Below are 11,331 nucleotides of genomic sequence, written 5' to 3'. Positions count from 1 at the left end.
AGTTACCTCTTCATGCAGTGGGCAAGTGTTTGTTGAATTAGATTGGGGTTGAAATGTGTTAGGGGGCTAAACATGCAAAATTACAGGAGAAATTCTATTGTAAAAGAAGAAAACTAAGGGCACACTTGTTTCAGTTGTTGAAGTTGTGGAAATGGAGTGGACACTTGTCATTACACTTATTCTGGATATGAAGGGAGGATTTAGTCTGTCTTTTTTTCTTTTTTCGAAATGGAGTCTGGCTCTCGTTGCCCAGGCTGGAGTGCAGTGGTATAGTCTTGGCTCTCTGCAACTTCAGCCTCTTGGGCTCAAGCGATTCTCCTGTCTCAGCCTCCTGAGTAGCTGGGATTACAGGCACCCGCCGCCTCTCCCGGCTAATTTTGTATTTTTGGTAGAGATGGGCTTTCTCCATGTTGGCCAGGCTGGTCTTGAACTCCTGACCTCAGGAAGACTTAGTCTTTGGTATTATATAATCCAGGAGTTTCAGACTGATGCAAAGGCAGATGACCTGCACAATGCCTTAAAGTAGGGCATGGAGGAAGTTCCCAGTGGCTAAATACTGTTTCCTCCCTGGCGTTGGAAGCATGTATGTTTGCCAATGCTGTGGTCCATTGTCTTTATAGATCTGGGTCAGAATTCTCTTTGTGGGCGCTGGATTCTGAAATAAATTACATACACTGTGTGAAAAAATGCCGTATGTTTAGGAAGCAAGGTTACAGTTGCCCTAGTCATAACTTAATTGGAACAGAGTTGGAAAAGCGGATTATGTTGTAAACTCTTAGAAAGCAAAGGTCTCCCTAAAGTGTTTACATGATCAGGTTTGAAAGTAGTTTAAAACCATAATTTCAGTAATCACTGGGCTGAGGATTTGGTTTTGTAGTTGAGACAATATGAGTTATAAGTTTCTTTCTTTGTAGGTCTGGTGGCACAGTGTCATAAATTTGGAATGCTGAAGAGAAAATTGTAGATTTTGATATTGAAGGAAATGAAGCGAAGCCTAAATGAAAATTCAGCTCGAAGTACAGCAGGTATTGAACAACTTTTTATTTTTAAATTTTCTATATTTTCTATATAGCATATAAAGCTTGTATAGTTTATAGATATAACATTGGAAATAAATTTAAAATAGATTGAACAGTTAATCTAGCCTCTTTTCAGGTCCAAGGAAGTAAAATAACTTACTCAAGACAAAACGTTTAATGGTAGAGGTGGGAGTAAGATCAAACTTTCTTAGATTTATTTTGATATTCTTTCTACAAATTTGATGTGCTTGAGTTATTCTATGCTTTACAACTGAAAACAAAGAAATAGATCTATTTTTGTTTGTATTTGTGACAGACTTGTTAAAAAATATTTCCAGAAGCACTTCTGTCTTTCTAATAGCTTCTCCTATCATTTTTGCTTTCCCGATTTATTAGTATAAAGACAGAGGGCAAGGATGATGAGAACAAGGGGAATGATGATGCATAATGAAGATAATAGTAACTATTATTTATGGTGGATTAACTGTATTCAAGACATTGATTATATATATTAATTTATTTAATCTTTACACCAGTACTCTGAGATAGGTTATTATAATCATTTCTGTTCTTCAGATGAGAAAACCAAGGCTAAAAGAGGTTAAATAAGTAATCCATGAAGTAGCAGAATCAGAATTTGAACCTAGGAATCTGGCCCTTAGTCCCTGCTCTTAATCATTATGCTATCAGTGTATGTCATATTGGCACAAGGAGTTTAGGGAAATTGCTCAAGATCATACTCTGAAGTTGTAATGCAAACCTACTTCGAAGTCATAATTCAGACCCTGGTGGTCTGATTCCAGAGTCCACATAATTCTCCCAGCCTTTAATCAGAGAGTTTTCACAGAGTCTGTGTTTGCCTGTAGAACAATTAATGATGACCAGTTTAGAGAATGGTACAGTGGCAAGAGATCTGAACTGATATTTAGGAATCTTGGGTCCTATTGGGATTCTTCCACTGACTTGCCCTATAGCAACGCACAAGCTATCTGAACTTCCTTTCCCTTCGAGTTCCCTAAGTTTTAAAGTTTATGTTTTGTGACTTTTGGCCTGAATTGAGATCCTAGATCCACCATCTGGAGGAATTAGTAGTAGTATTTATTCTCATTTGGACTGGATATTATTACTCTCGAAGGCATTCTCAAAATGATTGACAAAATATATAATTACAGACACCTGGGGTGCTTGTTAAAAGTGCAGAGTTTTGAGTTCCAGGCTAGATCTATTGAAATAAAGTCTATGAGAGTGGAGTCTAGGAACGTGCACATTAAGCAGAATTCCAGATAAATCTTAGTCCAATGAAACTTTGAGAACCAAGGCCCAAAAGGGCGTGCTACTATTGTCCAAAGCATGGTTCAGAGTTTGGTTCTTCCTCACCTCTGTTGTACTCTAAAGGTCCCCTGCAGTTGTTACGGTAACAGGCAAGCACAGGAGGGGGATAAGGAAAAAAAAAGTGGATTTGGAAAGATTGGGGGATGAGGGAGGAGATGGGAATTACTTCCATATGAGAGGAATTAAAACTGTTAGGGTAGAATAAGAAAAAGTTTTTGAAGAAACAAATTAGGCTATTCAGGATCTTAAAAAGAATGGAAAAGTCAATCCAAGGTTATAGAAATCTATAAGTATATTAGCATATAGAAGTAGATACATTTAAAGTGTGTATTATATACTAGTAATTATTTTACAACTAGATCTGCTTATTTGTCTATTATGTACTAATTTATTGGTACATTCAATTTAGGCTGTTTGCCTGTTCCATTGTTCAATCAGAAAAAGAGGAACAGACAGCCATTAACTTCTAATCCACTTAAAGATGATCCAGGTATCAGTACCCCTTCTGACAATTATGATTTTCCTCCTCTACCTACAGGTAAGAAAATTAATAAGGTAAAATTTTTCAGGAAATATAAACTCGGATTATAGAAAATTGTAATTTATCTCTGAACCAGTTAGCTGAGGTTTGGTGGGTGCTGGGAGGTCTTAATGGTTGTTGTTGACTTTTTACTTTCCTCTGCAAGAGGAATGGGCAGGCAGACATTCTGAAATATATGTGGTACATGCTGGTTATATACATTTACATTTTGGGGGCACATTTTAAAAATCATTAATAGGATCTTATATAGCTAGAATTTAAAAATATCTCTTACATGGCAATACTTGTATTGTTAATTTAATCCAGTGTGCTCCCGTAGACTTTAATATACTTCTAAATCTGTAATTATTTTGTTTAAAGAAAACAAAATATATAAAAAATATATTTGAAGAATTTTAGGTATGAAGTTCATATGTTTCCAATTTTTGTGTATAAAAATGATAAATTCACATGGATATGCACAACTGCGCATTTATCTGGTCATACTCCACCATTTAAAAAATATTTCATAATTTATAATATTTTTATAAGTAGCATGAATGTTGACCTTGAAAACCTGAGCTATTCCATAAGCAAATGTGTGTCCTCCTGAAGTACTTCAAGCTCTGACCAGGGTTACCATTTGTCAGAAATAGTAATTTTCCTATATTGTGTAAGAGATAGGGCCTCATCAGTGTTTTTTTAAAAACTTTTGTCTTGATTCATTATTCGCTCTGGGATATAATCGATCTTTGAAAAAAGAAAGAAGACAATAGAGTAGAGTAGAATAGAAAATAACAGCCATGCACTGCATAACAATGTTTTGGTCAGTCACACCACCTGTGTGATGGTGGTGCCACTACAAATATAATGGAGCTGAAACATTTCTGTTTCCTAGTGACATAACGTAGTAGCTGTCATAATGTCATAGCGCAGTTTATTTTTTTATAAATATAATTTATAAAATTGGCTATGGTAGGCTACAATATAATATATATATAGTAGCCTAAATGTATGGTTTGTTTAGTCTACAGTAGTGTACAGTAATGTCCTTCATATTCACTCACCACTTAATCACTAACTCACCCAGAGCAACTTTCAGTCCTGCAAGCTCCATTTATGGTAAGTGCCCTCTTAGGTGTATTGGTTTTTATCTTTTATATTTTTACTGTACCTTTTCTATGTTTAGATATGTTTAGATACATAAATACTATTATGTTACAATTGCCTATGGCATTGAGTACAGTAACATGTTGCACAAGTTTGTAGCCTAGGAGCAATAGGCTGTAACATGTAGCCTAGGTGTGTAGCAAGCTGTACTCTCCAGCTTTGTGTAAGTACACTCTATGATGTTTGCACAACAAAATCACCTCACAACACATTTCTTAGAATGTATCCCTGTCATTAAGTGACACATGACTGTGTCAGAGTGTATCACACATATTAAGGATAAGATTTGATGGTGAAGTTTTATATTCTTTTTCCTCCTTTCTCTATCTCTCTGTTTGTCTGTATCTCACACATATGCCATGCATATACATGTTCTGAGTTACAATGTATTTCTTTCTGTGGGTGGGATTTAAAAAGTTCAATAAACATTGGATTAGATGAAATTCATGTTACAAAGTTAAAGATACTATACTAGAACTGATTGTAGAAAAGATACAGATTAAATTATCTTTGCTTAAAATACAATGAATGAGACAGACATCTATAAAAATTAATAAAGCAGGCTGTGACAGGTTTTCCAACAAAGTATTGTCAAAGAAGTCCATATATTCAAGTTGTTTTCTTCTTCAAGTTTTTAAACCCCCAAAATTAAATAAGTGTGAAGTTATCATTTTGAAAAATACTACCTATCTTACTTTTATCTATGTTACTTATATCTTTTGAGATTGGGCCTGGGAAGCTATGAATGCAGAGTTGGCTCCTGTAATGAAAACAGTGGACACTGGGTATGTGGAGAAATACAAACCATTGGATGTGTGTCTCTTACTAACTGATGTTATTCTTCTATGTATATCTTAATTCCTCAATTTGAAAGCAAACTATTAATATTTAACAAGACATATTCCCTTGAAAGGCAAATACCACATTCAGTTTCTCGTCCTCTGAGAAGTCAAGATTCTATCTTTAACTCTATTCAATCAAATACTGAAAGAAGCCAGGGTGGTTGGAGGTGAGTCTACTTAAAATTTTATTCTTCTTCTATTCCTTCTCATTTTCCTGTCGTCGTCTTCATCCTTCCCTCCTCCTTCACTTCTTCTTTGTTTCTCAGACAGAATTACATTTAGGAAATTTCTATAAATAATAACTATGGCAGTATTAGTTATGTTTTATGAAAGAACTTAGAACATGCATGTAAAACTTAAAAAATATGAAAATTTCACAGTGATTATGCTTCAAAAGATTCTCAATGTGATAATGAAATTTCTGATAATATTCATTGCTATGAATTTATGATTTTGCTTATGGGTTATTAATGATTTCATTGACAATAGATAGACAGGAATCATATCTTAGTATTGGTTATATTTAGGAATTGAGAACCAATTAGAGTGCTCAGTCTTATCCTGTAAGGCAGTCAGCTTCAAGGTAAACAGAATGGAAGGAGAAGGAAAAATGGAGGCTGAGATGCATATGCATCTGCAATAGTAGGGGCTCAAGAAATGAAGAAGATAGTCAGAAAGATGCTGAGGGTTCTTGCCATAAGGACCAAAGTTTATTGTTTAAATAGTATGAAAAAATTGATAGAAAAAGAACATAGATTTTTCTTGGTTGTATTTTAGTAGTCTTGGATAAATGGCAATATTGAAGGAAATAATTTTGGAAATAAAGTGCTGGGAAAACAACACCAAATCAGTCACTGTTAAGGGCTTTGATATGTTATTTCAATAATCCTTACAACAACCTTATGAAGTTAATACTATTCTCATTTTTATTATATAAAGATACCGTATTTTTTTAAAAGGGGAAGCTTTTTATATAGTTGTTAATAAATACATTGAAATAATGTCTTTATTTAAAAATTAGTTTTGATTTTATTATTCATGCTAGTTTCCCCAGGACCAGTCCATAAGTTTCTTCATAACAAGGCCTTAAAACTAGGCCTGTTCATGGTTTGGGATGGTTCTTAGAGACATTGTTCCAACTGCAGGTGCTAGAAGAAAATCCATTCTGACAAGCACTAGACAGAGAATTAAGGTAACAGATTGTAATCTGGACAGGCAGCCAGTATTGGATATTACGATTTGAATTAATACGTGATCTGTCAGACTATTGAGATACAACAGGAAATCCAGGAGTAGAGAACATTTAAAAATCCATGCAGGCAGTTGGTAATCTGCTGAAGGTTTTTTGAACCGGTTAAAGGTCTAATCCTCAGGTTTAGAGTCCAGGTAGAGTTGCCAGATTTAGCAAATAAAAATAAGGGATGCCCAGTTAAATCTGAATTTCAGGTAATCAGGAATTTTTTAGTATGTGTCACAGCCAATATTTAGGACATACTTATACCAAAAATTTGTTACTTATTTGAAATTCAGGTTTAACTGGCCATCCTATGTTGTTTCTGGCAGCCTAGTCTAGACTTTCTTGGGACATGGAGTTTTCAAGAGCAAAGTACACTCCTATTCTTATAGATACTGTGTTATTAGACACGTTATCAATATATATTTCATTCACCAGAATTAGGATATGGACAATTAGTAAGATTAGTAAGGATAAGTTTCTTTGCTAAAGCTCCTACAATTGGCTTTAGACTCTGAGGAGACATTGAGCTTGTACTTACTTAGTAGTTAAGACATCTCAGTTGAGGGATTGAGGTGATATGAGGACTTTTAACATTTTTAATCTTTTTTTTTGAGACTGGACCTTGCCATGTTGCTCAGGCTGGAGTGCAATGGCATGATCATAGCTCATTGCAACCTTGAACTCCTGGGCTTAAACAATCTTCCCACCTCAGCCTCCTGAGTGGGACTGACTATAGGTTTGCACCATCATGCCTGGCTAATTTTTAAATTTTTAGTAGAAACGAGGTCTTGCTATGTTGCCTAGGCTGGTCTTGAACTCCTGGGCTCAAGCGATTCCCTCACCTCAGCCTCCCAAAGTGCTGGGATTACAGGCGTACACTATTGTACTCGGTGAGATGAAGGCTTTAGAAACTGAGAACTGAACACAACCTGGCAAACAGGTTCAGGTAAATGCATAAATTTTAACAGAAGATAAGGATTTTTTTTTCTAAAATAACTTACTGTTCTCATTATGAAAATAATAGAATAATTCTAGAAAAAAGGAAAAAGAAAATTATTCATAGTTGCACTGATCCAGAGTTAACCATTAATTTATTTTTGAACAGAAAAAACCAAACCATTTCACCTTTTTTGAGTCTTATGTCTTTATCCATGGGAAAAAAGTTGAACTAGATGATATCTGAGGTTCCTTCAGTACTCAATATATATTGTACATAAAACATATAGTTCTGATGTATTTATGTAACTTTGTGCTGTCTTGTCTATCACTACCACGAAAACCCTTGATTAAGGATTTTACAAATATATGAATTTATCTAACATGCTTGTGTGTGGAATACTTAGAATGCCTATTGCTCTGATACACCCAGAATTGTTTTCCTATTACACATCATGTCTTTCAACCATTCTTGTTACACAGATCTACTGTAAAAGTTTAATGATCTAAAATAGTATATAACTTAAGTCAGTAATTCATAAAAGGAGGTGGCAGGCCCCCAATATCCATGTAACTAAAGTTTTAAACTTTTAGGTCTCCTTCAACTTGCTCAGGATGGCCAAAGGTATGAGGAATATTTTCTTTTGGACTCTGTTTGCGTCTGGAACACTCTCTTGACAATCTCTTCCTTGCTACAGTTCCGACTGCAGTTGAATATTGTATTTCTATTGTTATCTTAAATTTTAATTAGGGCTGGATGCGGTGGCTCACACCTGTAATCCCAGCAATTTGGGAGTCAGAGGCGGACGGATCACTTGAGGTCGGGAGTTTGAGACCAGCCTGGCCAACAGGTGAAACCCCGTCTCTACTAAAAAGATGCAAAAATTAGCCAGGTGTGGTGGCACATGCCTGTAATCCCAGCTACTTGGGAGGCTGAGGCAGGAGAATCGCTGGAACCTGGGAGGCAGAGTTTGCAGTGAGGTGAGATCCTGTCACTGCCCTCCAGCCTGGGTGACAAAGTGAGAACCTGTTTCAAAAAAAGTGTTTTTTTTTTTTTTTTAATTTATATATATTTAGGGTGTACAACCTGATATTTTAATGTGCATATACATAGTGACCTGATTTCAGTCAGGCTAATTAATATATCCATCTCTTCACATAATTACCATCTTTTTCTTGTATGAGAACACTTAAGATCTACCTTCTAAACGATTTTCATCTGTATAACACAGTATTATTAACTATAGTCCTCGTGCTCTACATTAGATCTCTAGAATTTACTCATTCTACATAACTGAAACTTCGTACCCTTTGACTGATATCACCTTATTTCTCCCGCCTCTTCACCCCTGGTAACCACTCTTCTACTCTGTGCTTCTATGAGTTTGATTTGTAAAGATCCCACATATAAGTAAGCACATATAGTATTTTTCTTTCTGTGTCTGACTTATTTCACTTAGCATAACATCCTCTAGGTTCATCCATGTTGTCACAAATGGCAGAATTTACTTCTTTTTAATGTCTGAATAGTATTCCGTTATCTCTTTATGATACATTTTTTAGTCCATTTATCTGTCACTTACATTGTTTACATATCTTGGAATTTTTTTTTTTTTGGGCGAAGTTTTGCTCTTGTTGCCCAGGCAATGGCAACAAGACAATGTGAGTGCAATGGTGTGGTCTCGGCTCACTGAAACCTCCGCCTCCTGGGATCAAGTGATTCTTCTGCCTCAGCCTCTCGAGTAGCTGGGATTATATGCATGTGCCACTATGCCTGGCTAATTTTGTATTTTAGTAGAGATGGGGTTTCACCATGTTGGCCAGGCTGATCTCGAACTCCTGACCTCATGTGATCCACCTGCTTCAGCCTCCCAAAGTGCTAGGATTACAGGTGTGAGCCACCGTGCCTGGCCCTCTTGGCTATTGTGAGTAATACTGCAATGAATCTGGAAATGGAGATATCTCTTTGAGATACTAATTTCATTTCCTTTGGATGTATCTCCAGAAGTGGGATTGTTAGATTATATAGTAGTTCTGTTTTTTATTTTTTTGAGGAACTTCCATACTGTTTTTCATAATGGCTCTACCAAGTTTCATTTCCACCAAGAGTGTACAAGGATTGCCTTTTATCTGCACCCTCGCCAACACTTGTTATCTTTTGAATTTTTGATGACAGCTGTCCTAACAAGTGTGAATTGATAATATATCGTTGTAGTTTTGATTTGCATTTTCCTGATGATTAGTGATGTTGAGCACCTTTTTATGTACCTATTGGCCATCTGTGTGTCTTCTTTAGAAAAATGTCTATTTTGGTTCTTTGCCCATCTTTAAATTGTGTTGTTTTTTTGTTACTGAGTTCTGTGAATTCCTTAAATATTTTGGATGTTAACTACTTATCAGTTACATAGTTTGCCAACATTTCCTCCTGTGCTATAGGTTGCTTTTTCACTCTGTTGATTATTTCCTTTACTGTGCAGAAGCTTTTTAGTTTGATGTAGTTCTCGGATATTTATTTTTGCTTTTGTTGACTGTGCTTTTGGTGTCATATTAAAAGAAGTCATTTGCAAGACCAATGTCAAGGAGTTTGTTCCCTACATTTTTTTCTAAGAGTTTTATGGTTTCGGTTCCTACTTGGTTTAAGTCTTTAATCCATGGTTGAGTTGATTTTTGTATATGGTGTAAGGTAAGGGTTCAGTTCCATTCTTCTGCATCTGGATATCCAGTTTTTCCAATACTATTTATGGCAGAGACTTTTATCCCATTGTGTGTTTGTCTCACTTTTGTTGAAAATCAATTAAATGTAAATGTATGGGTTTATTTCTGGACTCTCTACTCTGTTCTGTTGGTCTGTGTGCCTGTTTTAATACCAGTACCACACTGTTTTGATTACTATAGCTTTTCGGTATAACTTGAAATCAGAAAGTGTGATGGATGCTGCTTTGTTCTTTCTCAAGATTGTTTTGGCTATTCAGAGTCTTTTGTGGGTCCATATGAATTTTAGGATTGTTTTTTCTATTTCTGTGGAAAATATCGTTGAAATTTTGATAGGGATTGTATTGAGTCTCTAAATCACTTTGGGTAGTTTAGACATTTAACAGTATCAATTCTTCAATTCCATGACACAGGATTTTTCATTTATTTTGTCTTCCGTGTTTTTTTTTTTTTTTTTTAAATCAGTGTTTTATACTTTTTAGTGTATAGACGTTTTTCCACCTTGGTTATATATTCCTAAGTATTTTATTCTTTTTGGTGTTATTGTAAATGGGATCATTCTCTTGGTTTCCTTTTGGGATATCTATTGTTGGTGTAAAGAAATGCTCCTGATTTTTGTATGTTGATTTCGTATCCTGAAACTTTACTGAATTCATTTTTTAGTTCTAACAGTTTTTTAATGGAGTTTTTAGGGTTTTCTACATACAGGATCGTGTCATCTGCAAACAGAGACATTTACTTCATCCTTTCCAATTTGCACTCCTTTTATTTCCTTTTCTTGGCTAATTGATTGGCTAGGACTTCCAAGACTAGTTGAGTATTCCTTATCTGAAATATTTGGGATCAGAAATGTTTCAGATATTTTTGGGGTTTGGAATATTTGCAGAATACCTACCAGTTGAGTATCCTAAATCTGAAAATTGAAACTCTGAAATGCTTTAATGATCATTTCCATTGAGCATCTTGTTGTTGCTTAAAAAGTTTCAAATTTTGGAGCATTTCGAGTTTTGGATTTTCAGATTTAGAATGCCCAGCCTGTAACTATGTTTGAATAGAAGTGGTAAGAGTGGGCATCCTGGCCTTGTACTGGATCTTTAAAAAAACTTTTCAGTTTCCCCCATTATGATGTTAGCTGTGGGAATTTTGCAGATGACCTTTATTGTGTTGGAGTATGTTCCTTCTATACCTATTTTTTTTAGAGTAAACTGAATGGATGTTGAGCTTTGTCAGATGCTTTTTCTGCATCTATTTTTATCTTTAATTCTGCTACTGTGGTATATAACATTGATTGATTTGCGTATGTTAAAGCAACCTTGCATCCCAAAAATAAATCCCAGTTGGTCATGGTGTATAATTTTTTAAAAAAAGATTTCAACTTTCACTTTAAATATAAGGGGTACATAGGATTTGTTACATGGGAATATTGTGTGATGCTAAGGTTTGAAGTATGGATCCTATCACCTCACCCATGTAGTGAGCAGAGTACTTGATAGGTGATTTTTTGATGTGCTGTTGAATTTGCCTTGCTAGCATTTTATTGAGGATTTTTGCATCTATGTTCTT

General features: G+C 35.2%; 1 protein-coding gene across 2 annotated transcripts in view; it reads left to right on the top strand.

Annotated features, from left to right (window-relative positions):
- SPATA22 (spermatogenesis associated 22) overlaps window positions 1–11,331 on the top strand; it is an 80,218-nt gene that overhangs the window by 54,458 nt on the left and 14,429 nt on the right. Inside the window, exons 2-5 of one of the 2 annotated variants that reach the window (XM_011980402.1) lie at window positions 915–1,025; window positions 2,761–2,889; window positions 4,766–4,826; window positions 4,955–5,050. In XM_011980402.1, the coding sequence (XP_011835792.1) occupies window positions 983–1,025; window positions 2,761–2,889; window positions 4,766–4,826; window positions 4,955–5,050 (329 nt within the window). In that variant the 5' untranslated portion in view covers window positions 915–982. The remainder of the gene's footprint in view (window positions 1–914; window positions 1,026–2,760; window positions 2,890–4,765; window positions 4,827–4,954; window positions 5,051–11,331) is intronic. The other variant, XM_011980403.1, reaches the window with a different exon arrangement.

The sequence above is a fragment of the Mandrillus leucophaeus genome, unplaced genomic scaffold (assembly GCF_000951045.1).
Source record: "Mandrillus leucophaeus isolate KB7577 unplaced genomic scaffold, Mleu.le_1.0 Scaffold212, whole genome shotgun sequence".
Taxonomy (NCBI): Eukaryota; Metazoa; Chordata; class Mammalia; order Primates; family Cercopithecidae; genus Mandrillus; species Mandrillus leucophaeus.
This window is presented reverse-complemented; position numbering and strand designations above follow the sequence as displayed.